General features: G+C 38.2%; 1 protein-coding gene across 2 annotated transcripts; it reads right to left on the reverse strand.

Annotated features, from left to right (window-relative positions):
- Positions 1 to 8010: 8010 nt before the first annotated feature.
- On the reverse strand, positions 8011 to 19753 carry PPM1A (protein phosphatase, Mg2+/Mn2+ dependent 1A; the record flags this gene model as incomplete). 2 transcript variants are annotated; one of them, XM_079537815.1, is made up of 5 exons in its annotated part: positions 8011 to 8040; positions 9986 to 10043; positions 12146 to 12254; positions 17163 to 17280; positions 18920 to 19753. In XM_079537815.1, the coding sequence occupies 5 exons, from the start codon at positions 19751 to 19753 to the stop codon at positions 8011 to 8013; spliced, it is 1149 nt and encodes a 382-aa protein (XP_079393941.1). The 2 variants fall into 2 exon arrangements, with proteins under 2 accessions (XP_079393941.1, XP_079393940.1); XM_079537814.1 differs by lacking the exon at positions 8011 to 8040 and adding an exon at positions 8065 to 8112.
- Between the last annotated feature and the right edge of the window lie 745 nt (positions 19754 to 20498).

A 20498-nucleotide genomic window follows, 5' to 3' on the forward strand; every position in this document is an offset into this window, starting at 1 on the left:
TATTTTATGGTACTGACTTAGGACAGAAGATTCAAATATATCTTGCTCCACTGTGAGTTGGTCTTCCAGAAGTTGGGCACCCTGATCATCCCCAGCTCTGAAAACCGCAGACAAGGTAACTACTTAGGAACACTGGTGCTGGAGCTGCACACTGCTTGGTCTTGGAATTTTAACATGGAAGAGGGGGATTTTTATGTCCGTGATTAACTAATGACGAGAATAAGCACTTCGTATTCTATTTGAAAAAGAAAACAGAAGGAGGCCTGATAGCCAGTTTGTAATTTAGTGACAATAAAGCAGATGTGAACATGGTTTAGAGCATACCAAATACACACACACAGTGTCATTGCCTGTTTTATTTAGTGGAATCACTTTTGTAGATTAGAAATATTTCCAACTCCCATTTACTCCAAAGCAAGCCTCCACCGTCAACAGGCGTAATGCAGTTTGTTCAACTGATTCCAAACAAACAAAAAAAAAAAGGTACAATCTCAAAAGTTAAGTTAGAAACTAAGTTCACACATTTTCTTTGGGACCAGGAATCTGTACATAGTACAAAATATACATTTATTGAACTTTCTGTAAACACACAGTTTGAATTGTGTAAAACTGTAAATATCGGTGAACTATGTGGAGAATAATTTATTATATATTGTTATACATTCTACTTAAGGAAAATAGTTATGCTCTGGTATATTACTCTGTTAAATTTATAAATTCCATAACGAAGCTGTGTATTCTGCAAACATGCTTTTCAAGCTTAAATCTCTCCATTTGTAACACACATTTATACAAGTAATCAATGAAAAAGTTACACTTTCCACAAAATAGATATAAAGAGGTCATGAATTTTCTAAAAAGACAGGCACAGCATGTCACTACAAACGAGACTTTCATGGTACGATGTGGAGTTAACGCTGTGAGGAGACAGGTGAGAACTCTCTAATTCAGCATGTCTGTACATAGTCCTAGTAACAAGACAGATGCTACAAACCAAAATCTTTGCTTTGAAACATTAATGAAGCAGCCGGTTCTGGAAATGCTATTGACTCACATTTCTCAGTTATCCGTATTTCCTGGCCAGGAGAACCTAGGCTTGTGTCTCCTGTTAACCCCTTGTCAGCAGTGGTTCAGTTATCTGAGCGCTGAACTGCCTGGCACGATTAGCTACCAACACCTGCAAAACTCAGCACTCCCTCTACCAACTAGATTCCTGGCACCAAAAAGTTAGATCTGGTTAATAAATACAACTTACAGACAGCAGGAAATCCCAATTTCCAGCATCAAGCTGTTCCTATGGCAGCAAGCAACAGAAGGGATGGGAACGGCTCCTCCAGCACCTTGCAGACTGGGGACCATCGCATAACGCCCAGCTGCCCATTTACAAGGCTGAAAGTTTCACACGCAGCAGACTTGAGAGTCCAGCATCAAACACTCAGCAAGAACAAAAGCTCCCTAAAATGCCAGCACTGATGTTTTCAGTAGTTCCACTAATGGACATGGAAAAGATGCTCTGCATATTCAGCACATTTATTCCTAGGGATTTCGGGCCTCTTTGCATTCCCATCCCAGGTAATTCATTTTGGGTTCCATCCTTTTATCCTTAAAGCCAAAAGCAGTACATGAAAGACCGGAACCTCTTCAATTTTGTCCTTCTGATGTTTTAAAAGAAAAAAACTGCTGACTCACATACTCAAAGAATTAGGACATGATTAATTATAATTAATCCACCGCTTTGCTTTAGGTCTGTCACCTTCTTCCCCTTCGGCTTTGAATCTTTTTCAAAACCAACTCCAACAAAAGTGGGACAGTTAAGGCTGCAGCAATACTTGTGCAAGCTCTATGTACTGGGATTGACTCTCCACCAACATCAGCAGGCTGTTGTTAAGAACACACTTCTATTTTCCTAAGATCACTTAAGTTCAATTTTCCCTTGTAGTGTGAACTAAAATATTGTGCTGCAGCCTGAAAACCCAGCAGTGAAAATGAAATTGGCAACTGCTATTTCCATTGCTCAAACTGAGCTGAATTCAGCAATACAAATGGAAGTAAACTCTGAAGACCTCAGTCTACAGGTATCAAGAGAAGTAAAAGTACGTAACGCTTTCTGACCCGCAAGCCTGTTTTCTCATTTTAATTCACAAAGATGCTTCTCAAGAAAAATCATAATGGCATCTCCTGTGTGTTGGGGAGGGTTGCATTGCGTTGACAATATATGTCAAGAGCCCTGCCTACTTCAGCCATCAGGAACACGTGGTTCCAGCAGCTCTTCAGAGCCACACAGTCAATGGAAGCACACATGAATTTCAGTTTTGGCTCGGTGCTGTTGAGTGAGCTGAGAAGTGTGCACACAGTGCTCTTAGAGCAAAACACTGCTGCCTGACACAGCACTCATCTTTGCAAATTACTGCTTATACAGTAGTAAGGAGCTTTCTCCTCTTACTAAGTTTTCTCCCTCTCTTTTTTTAATTTTTTATTTCAATATAAAAGATACTTTAAAAAGTATTCAGACAGGAATCGATACGAGTTACACATAAAAATTTGGTTAGGCATAAGAACATACATAATCCTGAAGTCTGACCTATCATCCCAGCTCACTGAAGTTTTGAAATCTTCAGAGTCGAACAGTGTCATTAATCCTACAGAAGGCATTAAGTTAAACACACTTTTCCAAATTCTGTGGTCGCAAAGACTGAGATTTTGGTTCTAAGTGATGCACACCTCCTCAGAAGCCCTTTTCTTAAGACACCACAACCACTCCTGGATTCTCAGCTGGCAACCAAAAATTTCTACTGTTAACAAGTGCCTAAAGGACAAGAAAAAAACTGTTTTACTGCTACCTGAAAGGAAAATGAGATAAAGATATGGCTCACTGTAAGTCAGCAACTACAACATAATCAGATTAAAGTGCCTGACTTTATCACGTACTAAACGAATTCTGGAAGATTCATTTTCAGCAGGAGATGATGTAAACCTAATTTTCAGCATGCTGTTATGTTCTTTTTGTGCTTGGAAGCATTTAGCTGTCTATGACTGTAAGCAAAAGCTTGAAGTTCTCCTGCAGCCTCTTCTGCAACCAAATGCCACGGCCCAGGTACCTGCTACCTCATTCACAAAGCAATACCAGCATGAAGCAAATAAGGGTACAAAAGCTTCCAGAGGCAATGTCGGAGCTGCAGACTCTGCAAGTGCTCCAGAGCAACTCAGGAAGAGCTCATCAGAAGGTTGCATCCTCCCATCAACACTGCTCTATCCAAAATACTCAGCCCAGATTGCTACCTGCAGATTTCACTGTTTTTATCTATTTTAATGACTCACTCTAGGAATTGCATTCATTTTATGCGCTACAACATCCTAGAAATTCACATGTGGAGCCCCTTCTTACCACTCAAAGAGTTAAAAATCTATCCAGTCAAGTAGAGACTTTGCACCTTGTAATGTCATATGAAGGCTTAGGTCGTGATCATCTGAAATGGACACAGCTGCAGGAACAAGGAGTGATACCAGTTATCCTGAAGACATTTTTCACCTCCAGAAGCTTGGCACGGAGTAACAATTCCAATTCCTAAGGAAACACAGCTGTGAAGTACAGTTCCCCTGCTCTATCCAGATCTGCTGTTTCTTAATCTAAGCCAGGTACATCAGGTTTCTATTAAAATCTTGTATTTGCCCAATGATGAGGAAAACGGGTTATGCTTGACTAAATGTTCACCAGTTGCTGAAATGGCCAAGTTAAATAATCAAGAAATTTAAACGTATCAAGTCATTTGGCTACACAGCAGTTCAAGAATGCACATGCAGAAATTCAAGTGAACATCTTAACATGACAAAATCCTGCTGTACTCTGAAATAAGGTAAACTCTAAGAGCCTTTTCATTAACCTAATTATGACAGCCATGCTACCTCTCTCTCGGGACAGAGCTGCATACAAATACAGATAGTTAACAAAAAGTCCATTCGTCACCATGGAGCTCCCATACAAGACATTAAACTCAAAGTTCCGTGACTCCAGTTTCAAGAAAAAGAATGCTGACCAAGGTACAATATTTGTCTTAAGCATAGTGTGGAGAAAGATCTGCAAAGGCTTTGATATTTCCTATGTAGGTCCATCATTTATCTGCACTGAGGCTCTGATTTCCCCAACTGTGGCAAAAGGAATGCCGATCCATTCCTCTGCTCACAGCCCTGCCTTCCCGGTGCTAGCACCAGGTACTTGCAGTATCCATTTATCCAAGCTGAAGAGCACAGGTTTTCTCTCCCTCTCATAACTGCACAGCCACAGAAGCACTACTGCTGACACAGAGTTGACCATGAAACCATATCCTTAGTTTATAAATTATTAAAAAAACAAAATGCAATAGGAAGCCTGTATTATCCCCATGTAACAAGTCAAAATGAGATTCTTATCAGAGTATCAACTGCAGTGCAAACTGCTCCCTAGTTTTACTAAATCACCCTGAAGTTTCCAATTCTTGAACTAAGGAAAATGGCTCAGATTTTAACCTATACAGTTGAGACAGTATCAGTTTCCTAGTAAACAATCTCATTGTCATTCAAGTCAGTGTCCTATGCATGTGTTAAGATGAACAACTTTGGCACCTGCACAAGCCACCAAGGTCAGTGCTGCAATTCCTCATCTGCTGTTTAATATTCTGTGGGCATCTTGCTAGCATGAAACAACCTAGAATTACCACAATTCAGCATAGGTTAATAACAAGGAGGTGAAATTTTGATCTCCAATTCTGACTTCTGCTGGAAATTACACTGAGTGATGGGCACACACCAGGGGCTCTGCAGAGCTGCTTACAGACTACATAAGTGCAGGCCAGCTGAAAGGCCACTGCTTGCTCAGGACCTGCTGATCTGTGCCCACTCTGGGTACCAGATGCAGATGACAACAGATTTACAAAGCCTTGCAAGTCTGGGGCCCTGCTTAATGTAATCACACTGAGTTAATACAACGCTGGTTTTAAAACACATTTTAGAAGCAGCTTCTGTCTTGAACATATTTCAATGCTGAATTAGTGAGAATTATTTGAAACAGCTGTCAGTAAAGCAGTACAGGTATTTTCCCAGAATGACCAGTGAAACATTTAATCTGACTGTAACAAAACTCACAGAAAACTGAAGCCAGTGAAGCTGTTAAATGTAGAAGGAAAACAAAGTTGCATGGCATACGAAGAGAAGAAGCTTTACAAATATCATTTCCTTTTCTTTTTTTTAAAAAAGCAAGCAAATTGGGACCACCCTATTTGAACATGTATTTAAAAATACATCTTTTAACATCACACAATTTTCATTTTCGTCACACAGGAAACTTTTTCCATGAGGGAAATAAATAGCACACAATACTTCAAGAAAAATTGCTGCCTTACCCCTGAGGTGCTAATGTTTTTAGCATTAGAGAAAAGTTTCTGGTGCAAGAAGGAAGTGCACAAACGTGCAAAAGTGCCTTTTTCTTTTCAGAGCAGTGAAAAGTGCAGCTTGCCTCTTTTCTAGGATGCTTTACATAAGCAGTGTATCTTGTATTCAAAACCTGTATCTAAAACGGCAGTGTTTATGCATACATAATAGATTCAGTGCTCTGACCTCATCAAAAAGAATGCAGCTGGGAGGGAGAAAGGCCTGAAAGAGGCTTTCTGCCACTGCCCTCAAAGCCAGTGACAGCTCCTGTCACAACAGCAGAGGTCCTTCCTAACCTTCAGGAGGCCTCATAGGAAGAGGCTTCAACGACACAGATTTGTCACTGGGACAGTTGAAGCGATTATGAAGTATGGCTTTACACACCACAGTTTTGCTTCCGATTTCTAGAAGTCTGAAACTGAAAAGGTTTCCACAGTCCAGTTCAAGGTTTTTCCAAAACTAAACTTCAGCCTATATGAAAAAGGACAGAACCTCATCTGCCTAGTCCTAAATTGCATTCAGCTCCTCGCACTAACACGCCACGTGTTATTAAATACGCCTGTTCATTAGGTGCCTACGAAGCTCTGACTTAACGTTATTACAGTTTTGCACTCTACAACAAAATCAGACATTTTAAGCATTTATTCATAGGTAGGTAAGGAACTGGTTCTTTAAGCAAAAATTGCTAGAAATTTATAAATACAAATAGTGCTTATTTTTTTCTTCATTCATGCTCCAACAGATTACAAACTGAATACAATGAAGTTACGTTTTAAGCACCCCACACAGACAAGAGGGATAAAAAGAAAAGTTTGCTGGTATATACTATACTTAGTTCCAAGACACTATAAGTTACTTTTTCACTGTTCAGTGTTCCCTAACTCTGCATTAGTTTTAAGGCTATATATACAAATATGTATATTTCAAAGTTAGGGAAAGACACATAGCAAAATGCATTGTACTACGTTTTCCTATCAAAATAATTATACACCAAGTTTTGATTCTGTTTATCCGTAGCAAATGTTACAATCTACTTGTTTTACTGATTTTCCTTTTGGGGAATCTGCCTACTAAATGAGTAAACTACATATTAAATACAATATTCTCAAACAAAAAGACAATACAAGGTGCACAAAACAGCAGTTTTGCAAACACGACTGACTTGAAAACTTAATTTTGCATGTTCAGTGGGAGAAAGCTAACCTTAAATCAACTCAGTTTATTCTCTTATAAAATTTAAATTAGAATTTTAAACAACAAACAGTTAGATATTATCAACATGCTACATCTCTAATCACAAGTACTGTTTAACCACTAGTCTCTCATTGTAAGTGGGTCAATTAAAAACACACACCATAAAATGTAAAAGATTGTCAGGCTCTGACAAATGTATTTTTATCAAACAGTAGGCAAATTCAAACCAATGCACATCTTCAGTGGGGAGAACAGAAGCAGCCTGAAACAAATCCATACTCGTAAAAAACAGGGTCACAGATTTATCCCACTTCATCCTCTAGAATATGGCTATGTCTTGGGCAATAATCAAAACTCTTCCCATTTTAAAAATGGGCTACCAATTAATAAAAATATTCTTCCACGTGTAAAAGATCATTTACAATGGCACTGACATTTTAAAAGGCAGGAAAAAAGGAATTACACATCTATGGATAAATTTCTTGTTTGTTAAACCAAGCTTTATTGATAAAATGGAATTCAAAGTATTTCACTTGGAACAGCAGCAGATCCAGCCAATTAAGATTGTAAAAATGCTGCAGACTCCTACGGTATGTAGAAAGCTGCCTGTTTGTGCTCAGTGATTAGTAACTTTCAGGTAAGGGTTAATGAAAAGAGGTGCAGAGAATTGAGGCATTCTAATCTCGAGGTTCATATGCTTATGAACACATGATACTATTAATAGGGCATGATTTAACTCCCACCAAAGTCGAAATGAGAACTCCCTTCAACTCAATGTGAGAGCAGGAGTACCTCTGAGAAAACAAGATCCACTTGTTGAAGAATGTGCACAACTCTCATTGTTTTTCCACTGCCAAGCAAATTCAGTACTGTGATTCTGGGGAAGTCACCCACAAGATCAGCTTTCATAGAAGACAAAAATGTTACCTCTACAGTTTTGTGCACCTCTCGAGCACCTAGCTGGCTAGGCTGCTGCTCCTCGCAATCCAAAACCACAACATGAATGTAAAGGGATATATATTGTTGCATCACACAAGTCAAACATTTCTTCTAACCTTTGTAGTGATTTAAAGCAGTTCATAATTAAATATGAGCATTTTGTACAAAGACAATTGCACTTTACAAAAAAAAAAAAAAAAACAACAAAATCATACAACATAAATTGCTGGAGTCTGATTTACAACATGGATTATGGTTTGAAATCACGTTTACAGAAGTCTGTTTTACAAAAAAAGATCAGTTCCTGGGCTAGATGTCGTACTGCTGTAGTTTTCTGCTGCAGTCACTCTCACCAACACATCATACTCCCTTCTTTACTTAATATTGAGGGTGGATGTTAAGAAGGGTCACTGAGGTTGGGCTGCACTTTCATTTGAAGAATGAAACGTGAACTCCACAGCTAGATGAGCAGTTTTACCACATATCATCAGTTGAGGCAGAATCCTTAAAGAAAAAAGAAGGAGCCCTTTAAAGTCTGGAGTGCCCATAGTTACAGCAGTTTCTGGATAATCCAGACTGAAAAGGGAAAAAGCTTGAATCATTTTAGGAGCCTGTTTTCACTCTCCTTTCAGAAATAGCAGAAACAACATTTAAAAGGCATCTAGAAAACATGCATGCTTAATTAATGAAACACTGAGTAGCAAACATTCGAGAATCAGATCAAGTTTTGTCTCAAATGCTTACTGATCCTGACAATAATATCCCAGGAATAATACTCACAAAACATTTCCAGAATAGTTAGAAGTCATGCAAATGCATGTATTTTCTACAGTGGTACACTAAGAGCAGGATGAGCCTTGTGCTTTTTGCTATCACTACCAGCACCTTTTGGTATTTCAGTCCTTTCTCACGGCATAGGAAGACAGTCATTAACCAATATTTAACTGTAATTCAGATCAATTTTACCTCTTATAATTTAAGGTTAAACAGAGAAGTGTAGTTTCAGTAACTGCTAGAAATCTTAATTTTGAATTGTAATAAATCTGCAAGGAGAAAAAGAATTCCATAATATAGAATTGGAATCAGAGACACAGTAGGCTCTAAATCATAACTACAAGGCCACACTGCACGCCATTACATCCACGCACCCAGTATCTGAGTAACCCTTAAATTAGGTCCATTTAGGCCCCCAGACAACAGAGGGTTTTGTATAGCTGATAAATGGAACCACTCTGAAAAAAGTGTTTAATTCCTGCTATCAGTTAAAAGAAAACACATCTTAACACACACCAAATGGTAAAGTTCTAGTGGTATTTAATCGTTTTACGTTGTATCTGTTTCCTTTCCCCTCACTGAGATTGTTCTACACTTGGCTTAAGCTAAGTGCCTTCTCTGTTCCACGAAGTTGGGTATATATATTAACTAAGCATGGCCACAGCTTGCTAGCTGAACCAACAGTTAAATCAGCAGTACAGCCAGCAGAGCAAACTGCTTACGTACAGCAGCAATTTGGGGTTGTTTCAGCATTAAGTACTATCTTCCCTTAAATAGCAGAGACATGATGGGCTTTAACAATGCTCTCAGCTGGTACTTCTACAGCTGCACACCCCTATTGTTACTGAGACTGCAGGAGATACAAGTATTACTCTTCTTTGAAAGTACTGTCTTACTGATTCCTTTGAAAGGGAAGAGGCTAATTAAGTCTTTAGCAACGCCACATATGACAACTTCTTAGCATTAGATTTCTGCACCCTCCATTCAAAACCTGCACACAGAATTCATTACAAACCAAAAAGAAGAACAGTTGGCACGGAGGTGTAGCACAAAAGCCAAGATCACTAAAATTACTCTTTGTGAGAGTACCACCCCCAGATTTTCCTTCAAAACCAGAAGGAGCAAAGGAGCACCATTATATGAGAGACTAAAATGGTTATGTTTTTCCAAGTGTAAGGCTGCAGAATAAAAGCTGTAGTGAGTAAAAATGCAGGAGCTGCATGCCAACTATTCAGTATGCAAATTCCTGTATCCTAGTTGCCAACATCATCATAAAATGAAGACGTTTAACATTCATTTGTGGAACAGCAACTTAAACAGAATGCTTTACATTCGCATTGCATCCTTTTTCAGATAGCATTAAGGCATTGTTAGGCTAAGGGTACTGAGAGAACTGCCAAACAGTAGCACTCAGTTTCAAAGGCGATGCACAGCTTTATGTTTGAAGGCATTTCACTTCTATGCTACATTTGCAAGATACAAATCAGGGAATTCCAACACCAACAAGTAAACAGTGCTGAAATCCTATGATCAGCAGAAGGCATCCAAAAACAGTCCCCAAGGCACAAAATGGTTCTTACTTTTTTTTGGGGAGAAGAACTGGAAATATGTTGCTTTACAAAACAAATGCAATTGCTGAGGTGGGAGGAAAGAATGCCACAGAAGAGATACTTACAGTGTCATCATTCCTGTAGGGGTTCAGTCTGTTATAAACAGCTTCTATTACACTCCGTCTAGATCAAAAATAAATAAAAAAAATACAATATTTTAAAATCAAACTCCTTAGGTAAAATTGTAATTTAAAAAGCAAACTTTTAAAGATCTTACATTTGCAGAACCAAGTTTACTGCAAGTTAGTCTTAAGTGCCATTACACACCAACCATAGTTATCCCAATCCTTTAAAACCCTCAAGTTCAAGAAAAAGAAAGCTGAATAAGCACTTTGCATTCAACAGAAGAGAAGCACAACCAAACAGTCAGATGAGGCTGCAGTGCTGTTTTGTTTGGAGGTATGTCTCTCATACTTAAAGAAGAAAAAAAGAGGATCAGAGAACCTGATACAGGTTGAATGCCATGGCCATTTGTGTGCCCAATGAACACTGCAGTAGAACCTTCATATATTAGGACACTTCCAGAGGGCTTAAAGAAGAGGTTTTTCAAGAAAAATGATACACACGAAAAATAAGGGAGGGTGAAGGATAAGGAAGCCTCTACCTTACCCAGCACATAAGAATTTTGGAAGGGGAGCAGGAAGGAAAGAGAGGAATAAAGGAAAGGAAAACCAGACTGGACATCAAAAGCAATTTTCCTCCAGATACCCTAAGGTGCAGAACCAAGTATGACAAAATAGCACACTACAACTCGGATACAACCTCAAAGCCACCTTTTAACTGCGCATGAATACATGCAGGGGAAAAATGAGAGTGCTTTCGAAGCAGGAAAAAAAAAAAAAAGCAGATGGCAGTCTTTATAATCTTCCTGTAACATCAGAAAGTTGGGTACTATCATACAGCAGTACAAACATCACATCGAATCTGGTGAATGATCATACAGCATGGAAGAAGAGGATGAATTTGAAGAAATAAAAATAAGCAATTATTCCCAAAGTACAATGCACAAAGTTGTTCTCATCTTTCAGAGATAGCTATCGCTGATTCTAAATAAAGCCAAGTTACTTAACAAGCATTGTTTGCTTTCCAAATGGTCACTATTGCTTCAAGTTACACTATAATACAATTAAATCCATATTTCTGTCAATCACTATTCAAGATAACATCACTAAAGCACATAATCCCACCAAAGTCACTCATTTCAGTGACTTCAGCACTTCCTCACAACCACAAAGCTACTGCTAGCCAAAGAAGCTTGATAAACAACTTGTATGCCATCTTTTATGAGTAACTGACTCATCAGTGCTTCAAGATGACTGTAACACATCCTAAATAGACACTACTATTTATATATAATAGCCATCTCTTCTTTTCCTACATCATAAAGGAAGAATTTTGTTATGTAGAAGTCATCCTTACAGCCCACTTATCATTTATTCCTCTACGTGCCTACAGACTTCAAGTTCCTATGTAACAAGACAAAAATTACACACTGAAGTATTAAAAATAAACTGTCCACATCACATGTGCTCAATATACACAGTACAAGTTCATGAATGACCTTCTGAACCAAAAAACACTTGCTGTGGAAAAAAAAACAAGTGCATTTCTTTCTTAACTGTTGAACATCAATTTGAGACCCTGTAGCACAGCACTGAACTCTTCAAGGACAAAAAACAGCCTATTTAAAGTTCTACTTAACTTTTTGGATAGACTTCTATCCTGGTTTTGTGTTCGACACAAGCAGAGAGGTGCATAAGCAAAATTTTAAGCAATTACCACATTGCCTTAGCTACAGACAAGAAAAGAAAGCTGCCAAGCAAAACATGATATGCATAAAACTTTTTGAAGAGCAGAACCATATGTCCAAGTAGCTACTAAAGGCAGTCAGTATGTTATTTTTGTACCTTCAAACCATGTCCCACCCAACGAAACCCAATTAATTACAAAAACAGAGACACTCAGGCCACCCTTAAAAAAAAAAACAAAAAAACACCCTTGATCCTTCTCAAAACTACATTTTGACATGTAATTTTTAACAGTGATTCATAGTTCTGTTCTTGTGCTTTCCTTTTCATTCAGAACAGTTCAGTAATAACAACTGAAGAACAGATCACATTTGTCCTGTGCCCTTCCTCCCTCCCCATACTTTTAAGAGTGGCCTTACAGTTAAGTTTGATTTAAATAATAATAATAAAAACACATTTACACTGATGTGAACTCACTTGCTTGCCAATTCACCCCCTGGCGGGAGGTTTGGGATGCTCTCAGTTGCTAACGTACGCATCACGTGGACTAAGTCTGGCACTCCTTCACCCTGCTTCTTTATGATCTCTGGGAATCAGAAGTACTTTTTTTGTAAGTGCAGTCCAAATTTAACTTTAAAAGATTGAAATACTCAGTTTTATAAAAAGGCAGCTTAATTTCCGTTAATATAAGAAATAAATGACAGACCATACTCAACATGGCGTTAACTTGATTCCATAACAAAAAAGACCCGTGATGGATCTGACACAAGATACCCTGCTAGCTGTTAACATGCACACAGGTTTCAGAAATACACAGCTAATGATTCCAAGTCTAATGGCTTTCCTGCTATAGCATTATTTTATTTTCCTAACAAAATGCATTGGGCACGAAGCAAAGATTAACATCAGCTTTATCACTGCAATAGAAGGTTAAAGATTATCACCATCCTAGAAAGCAACGGTATTTTCACCGAACAGAGTTCATCATCAGACACAAGTGACCCCCAGTACAAGTATACGTGGCTGCAAGCCTATAAGCCAATACCTGTACCTTACCACATCACTGCAACATGCAAATGTTAGGAGCTATCATGTACAAGTTAAAAGCCAGGGACATTGGAGTGAGGGACAGCTCCACCCTTCACTCAACTCGCAGTACGTGACTACTAGGCAGTTATTTAAAGCTGAGCTCCTCCAAAGTCTGGGGAGAGAGGCCTTGCACTGTACTTCTCTAATTTTATTCTTAGGCCTATTTTCCTTTTTAAAGCAGTAAGCACAATGGAAATCACAGGAGATTTTGCTGTAACACCTCTGAAAGTATTCTCTTTTTATAGGAATTTTAATAAATTCAAAAACAATCTATTTCTTCAAAATGCATTTCTGCAGATTGTCTGTAAATACAAGCTTAGAAAATAAGAGATGAATTATTAAGACTCAGCATTATTGATCTTCAAGTGAATACTGCAGCCCATATACAATAGGTACGTCTATACACACACATTATTCCTTATGTATTGATACAACTTGAAGAGCAGCTGGAATTCATCAGTACCATTTCTGAAATGAATACTTGAGCATTTAGTTTTTACTCTAACAGATAATTGCAGATAACATACCAAGTTTCCACTTTGTAATTTAATCAGTGAGATATGGCACACTGAAGCTTAAAACCAGCACATCCCCAGTCCTTTTTTGTAAAATAGGTCAGATAAATAAATAGCAAACTATTTTTGTGCATGCAGTAGTTTTTCAGGGCTGTGTGTGTTTACAGGAAGAATCAGCTTTATTTTGCCAGCAGATTGTGCAAATTATTTGCAAGGTACAATGAAAGCACTGTCTAGTCCTCAGCAGTGTCAGACTGTAACACAAAGCTTTAACCTGCTCAAATAAGAACCTAAGTTTTAGATGTATGACACCACACACCAGATGCTTCAGAAACTTGCAGTTTCCTCAAGAAATTCTATGGCTAAAATTCATTTTACCATCTAATATTGAGGAAATAATCTAACACTCATAAATCTGAATAAGAAGCAAGATCTCAGTTTTGGTTTGCCAAGTTCCTTTATTGTGCAATTTTGAACATCTAGTATATTCTACATTGTGCTACAGCTAGAGTTCTGCTGTACAAAAATAAGGACTTTGTGTTTTACCTATACTACACAGTATCACAACCTGTAACTGCAGTACATGTAACATACAGTCTCCACTAAATGAATACATTTATATTTTGATATAACTAAAATACAGACTGAATGAACACTGATGACAGAACAAATGGAGTCGGTCTGCTAGCTGCATTAATTTATTGGAATTACTTTCTTGCAATACATCTTATGAGCCCCACACCTATTCAATTTACTTTAAAACCTTCTAAACATTTTCATGGCATCAAGCATGGGAAGATCGTACTTATATAACCCTACAAATAAAGGATTAAAACATAACTGCTTATTGCATTCTCTGAACGGGAATTCCACACAGATTAAGAAAATTCAAATTTGCAACGTTGTGAAAATATGGGAGGGAACATGTAGCAGCTAACTGAAAATGATTCACCTCTATGTAGATAAAAATATTGCTACATCATCTATTACTGGACGTTTATATGTAAGAAACTGAGAACAGAAGAAGCAGCCTAGACAAGTGTCATTTTAAACACATCAATAACTCACATATTAGTGCAAATAACAGCAATGCATTTGGGAGTGACTGATTACTTCTACAAGGAAGATCACATAACATTTTATGAGCAACACTTATTTACTGCAAGTAATGGCAAAAGAAAAGACGCTTCTCCACACTTGCTATCTCTTCTGTTGCTATCACAGCTGTGAATCTGGACCACAAACACATCGAGATTGATGGTGGCACAGTCAGTAGAAAGCTTCTTTTCTTTAAATCTGAATAATATCTGCTTGTTCACAGAATCATTTGGAAGATACCTTAAAGATCCACTAATTCTAAGTCCCCTCTTGTTCCAGAGGACCATCAGTAGAAAGCATCATTCAGTCTTAAAACTTGTACTACTTTTTCAGTGTAAAAATAGGTTCTAGGATAAAATATGACTAGGAATAATGCACATTATTAGCAAGCATCAAATCTCATTACCTGTTGAGACTACATTGAGTACTGGAGTGCATAAAAGTCTATTTTATGCATTTTCACCAGGTTTCCATTTTACTGAATTTTAATTTTAAACTGGTATTACAAATTAGCAAGAGAATTCTAAAAGTCTCGAAGTAGTCCTTGCATTTTCTACTTCCTTCAGCTACATATTAGGCTTTTAAAGTCATACATGATTATTCCTAAAGCATCTTAATGAAAAATCGTTACTGTAGTGTTGAACATTTCAGATAGCATAGCAGTTCTACTTTGCTAGCCGACTCTGCACGATCCATTTCCAGCAAGAAACAACGTAATTGCATAAAAATTATCTAGTTAAATGTAACAACTGTCACCTGCTCTTGAAGTTTTGTTTTAGTTCAGCTTTTCAACTTCCCTCCTCAGTCAGAGCTAAAAGGGGAAGTTCTGTCTACAGCTGATATAAACCAGTGTAGGTTTTAACAGTGTTTACTACATATTCGTAAGTTTAAATACTACTTTTGTACAACAAGAGACAAAAGTTTGAGAACAACACTAAAAAGAAGCAAAGACCCTTGAGGGGAAGTACAAATCATTTCCTCAAGTAGCTCAGACAACTTGTCATTAAATTAATATTAAAGTGCTTTGCAACTACATACAGAATCTGTTAGCTTCCATTCAAGTATGACACTTCAGTCATTACTGAAATCTTCTATTTGTATAAATGGAAAGAATTGGCAGCCAAATTCACTGTATGAACCATAACCACATGCAGATGCAGTGACAGGTTTTTCATTTACTGAGGTGTCTGTACAAAATGTTAGCTTTCCCCACTGTTAATGTTCTAGGGGGTACAGTGGTGCTAGCTGAAGATGCAGCCATAACTTGAAGATACCTTCATATTGCAGGTAATGGGTTGGCATGAAATAAGGCAAAATAGGTAAGGTATGAAGGCAGTACTCGTCCAGATTAGAAAGAGTTAGCATGCTGTAAATTAATGTGTGACTTCACAGCATACTTGCTCTTCAGCAGTTTTTTGTGAGTGGGCCTACATAATGAGCTCTTCGAATGCCTGAAATGGAGAAAGCTATGTGACACTTAACTCATGCAGTTCTACCATACACACAGATACTCCTGCTACATGGTCAAATAAATCCACACCATAGCTTGGTGTGCACCAACCCTTCCTATTAGGAAAGTTGGATCAAACCAGAAAACATGCTCTATCTGGTCATTAGTTCAGAGGCAGAACAGCTGTACTTTGCCACGACCTTGGGGACAAGGTCTTTGAAATAGGCAACTCCTTCCTTAAGGAGCACTTAGACCAGTAGTAAGTGCTTTGAACTTCATGTTAATTTATCTGAACCCAGAATTCCCATGTAGACAAGACCTCGGTGAAGCTTACGAAGCTGCACTTTGTATTACCTTTGTGCAAGTTAAGGAGGAAAAAAGTGCACAATATATTCCTGTAACATATTAATCACTGATACCATCGTTGCTAAGTACTCTGTGTACTGTGCTGTGTGTGCTGTTAGGGATTCTTGCAGTATATACACATAACTAGACTGGTAACACACAGACCCAAAGAGTCCACTTCAAAAATAGACTTAGCCTATGCAAACAATGCATACAGCAAGTCTTACGTTTCAGAAACAAAATCCAAGCTGTGCTCATCTTTAAATATCAAAAGGCACGATAAAATCCAGTTTTAATGAGAAATCTCTGAAATTAAATTGACTTCAAATATCATGATCCAATTTGATCACGATGATCCAGAGCACCCATGACTTGCAGTTTGAGCTCAAAGTTTAAATTATCCAGAAATACAAGTTTAAACAAAATTCTGAAGTTATTATCAAGGATGTGCTCCCAGATTTTGCTCATCAGGAACGCTTAAAGATTAGCTTTAGCAAACTTCTGACATACTTCCAAATAAATATACACGTCAGCAGGTGCCTTCAATGTAACAGTAATCAAGCTGTAATTGCATAATGAAATATTTTTATGACTAATTTGCAGACAGAACTACGCAGAAATGATATGCAAATTACCATCTTCATACACATTTTGCAGGACATTCTATTTCATTTAACTCCATGTAACGGGAACAGTGATTTACTGGCCTGTAGTTATTGCTGCAATGGACTCATGAGGAACAACTCATGAGCACAAATGAAAATTGTGCCATCCTGAACAATTTTCAGATGGGCTACTGCACTTGCATAGCAGAATTCTGCCAGGTCATACAGCAGGACTGTAAGAGTGCCTTTTTCTGAGATGTACACTAGATGGCCAACGGCACTTGATGGTCTATCAAAAAGCTTGTATGGATTAAGTTTAGTTGTTGCAAAGGGAAGGGGGCCAGGGGGTCTGTTTAGAAACAAAGTTACTTATTTTTTTTTAAATGATCCACCTTCTACTCTGCTTTCCAGGTACTTGTCCAACTCTGCCTCTCTTTTCACCGCCTCCGGTGATACCTTTGGGGCATTCGGAAAGCAGATCAGTATCACACTCATGTTGTCTCGACTTCCCTGGTGGAAAAAAAAAAAATGATTTGAGAACACAAACACACCAGACAGAAACCAAATCAAAGCATTTTCACTTTTTCTTCCAAAATTCTAGTTGTTCATTCCGTAAAAACTACCTTTAAGTCACTTTGTTTTTTTCCACCTTCATGCTCTGAAGACTACCTGGAATCGATTACAGACAGCCCACTGTCTTTCTAAAATGATATTACTAATAAGTGATGTACAAAGTTGTACCATTACTTGTTTTAAGTATTTTCCAATCATTTCAAGAAAACACATGAAATATTATATCAGTAAGCAAAGCCTTCACTGCTTAAATGCAGTACAAAGAAAGCTGTTGAAGTCAGACAGCACTTTTACTTAACAACACTGCTACTGATCAGAGGTTTTTTTTCCCCTTTAAAAACACTAAGTAAAGAAATTACAGGTTATAGTATCTATTAAGGGACCAGTTGGAAAGAGCTCTAGCCTTTAGAAAAGCATTCTTTGAAATGGAAACATTTAGAACTTTGACTAAACACAGTCCTAATACTCACCATGTATTTAAATACAATCACATTCTACTTAAGAAAACTTACTGTTTAGTTTGCTTTCACAAATCCTGCACTCTTGTCTACAGACATGCATTTATGCTTAACATCAACAACTGAATGCACTGAAGTCAGTGAGATCAAGAACAAATGTTTAAAACAAGCTTCTATAGATATATGAGAAGGTGCTGGCAGCTGGCTACTGCAAAATTTACAGCATCCATAAGACAGCGTTCATTCCACAGCATTTGTTTTCAAGACTAGCAGATAAAGTTGTAAACAAAAACATGAGCCTTATCAACCCTCTACAATGCTGGAAAGCAAATTTCTTTTTTTCCAAATGGGAAACTATGACCTTGTTAGCCACGTGGCATGAGCTGATACACAGTCTTGCCTCGATAGCATAAGAAAAACTGTGTATTTACACTACAGCTTACAGCCTGTCTTCAGAGAACTAAGTGCTAAGTTACAAAATTAAATATTTCAGATCTCTTAACTGTGCCATCCTACAGTTCATTGAAACAAGGTGGAAAGTTGCCATGCAGAAAATTGCAGAGATTCGTTAAACAAAACAGTGCTAGTTTCACAGCCATATGACAACACTGAATGAGAAGTACAGTAATTACACCAGAACAAAACCTGATTCAGGAAGTCAGATCTTCACACAGTCAAGACTTTAAACTGTAAGATATGAAGTCAGAGTTGAATCACTCTGTATTCATCCTGACATAATCATGGCAGTAATGTTACTACATGGTCAGGAGAAGAAGGAAAAGCATATTTCCTACTCTGATTAAAGAGCTGAGAATTTGTAAAGTACATTGTGAACCAGAAAAGGACAGTTATGGTCCTTGGCTTTCCCATATGTTTCTGGCTTCTCGGGTATCACAACATACCTATGCACGACTTTTAACTCTTCAAAGGTACCCAGAAATCCATCTATTTCCATCTAATCCATCTATTTCTGTTGCATGCTTGTTTACCCATTATTGCCATTTCTCTGCTAATGATAATAATTATTAACAAAATATAGAGTGGAATCAAAACATTAACTTGTTTATAAACTTCTAATAGCAAAAACATAGTAAATTTCTCCTCTCAAGCCTTGCTACCTTGTACAAGCAGGTGTCAACTATCTCATTGCAAACTTTCTCAAGGTCATCAGTGACTTCAAGTCTGGATCTTACAAAGTCACACAGCTCTTCATTTCCCATAACATCCCAGATACCATCGCAAGCCAGTATGATGAACTGATCATCTTCTTCTGATCTCTCAATTTCATAAACTTCAGGCTCTGGTGAGACTAGCTGTTCTGTGGGACCTTTCCCATGGACACATTTGTAATCAAAGTCCCCAAGTGCCCTTGAAACAGCAAGAGAGCCATTCACACGCTGAATCATTACAGAGCCGCCTGCGTTCTGTATACGCTCTTTCTCCAGTGGGTTGCTTGGTTTGTGATCCTGTGTGAAGAAGTGAACCTTCCTGTTTCTACAAAGTAAACCTCTTGAGTCTCCACAGTTGATGAAGTATGTATGCTGGGGAGAAATCATGACACCCACAGCTGTTGACCCACTTCTGTCTGCACCATGTTTCTTCTCAGAGATGACTCTCATGTGTTCATCAATTTGCAGAAAACCTGTTCTGATGCCACTCTTTACACTTTCCACAGACGGTGGCCCATCTGGCCCTTTAAAATCCTGGTTGCTTGTGATGTGATCTAATAAATGCTCACAGCAGTACTTGGCAACCTGTGATCCAGCGTGCCCATCGTATACAGCAAAAAACGACCATCCATCAAGTCCATTTGGCAAACCAATCACAGCTGTATGCGCGTCCTCCATTTCGACTCGCCAGCCTTGCATACTACTCAGACCATAACGAAGCCCATTCCCCTGCCCTTGGGCATTATGCTTCTCCATCTTTGGCTTGTCTAAAAATGCTCCCATGATGCCTTTCCTTCAGGTCTAAAAAGAAAGAGAAAAGGGTTATTAAGATGATCTAGAACTTCAGAAATAAGTAGTAACTACACTATTAGAAACTGAACTTAGTAGTCCAAATAATGCTAAAGACAATTTAAAAAACCCTCAACAGATATAAAGTTTGTTTTTTTTTCCCCCAACCCCCCACAAAAGTAAAATTAGCATTGCTTTGGTCTAAATTAAACAAGGACACTGCTACTAGCTAATGTTTCCAGGACAGCAGTGTTGCCTAGGTCCCTACTGCCAGGCCATGAAGTCCTCCTGGTTTTATGATGGTGGTGAAAAAAATGAAAGGAAAATTATTCTGGAGGATAAGGTTTTGCTTCTGTTTGATTAAAACAGGTAAAGTGATCTGAAGGGTGAAGATGAATGTGAGTCTGCATTAAAAATAGTGGCAAACTGGACAACTAGGAGCAAGACACGGAGGGAAGAGAGCAGCTGTCCCTTCAGGCAGCCATTAGTATGGCTCAGCCATCTCATAAAAGTCCATCCTTAGATTCTCAGTTATATCACACAGCAAGCTTCTCAGATGTCTACACAGCAGATTTACTTAAAACCTTAACGTATGCATGCTTTGGTGAAAGACAACCACCCCTGACAAGTTTAAGGAAACCTGTTTGGAAATAGAATCACATGTACTTTCAATTCATGCTGCTTTTGTGTTCAAGCCAGATCAAGGTACTGCACACCCTACCCTCCTCCACCTGCAATC

Source organism: Tetrao urogallus, assembly GCF_951394365.1.
Source record: "Tetrao urogallus genome assembly, chromosome: 6".
Classification (NCBI taxonomy): Eukaryota; Metazoa; Chordata; class Aves; order Galliformes; family Phasianidae; genus Tetrao; species Tetrao urogallus.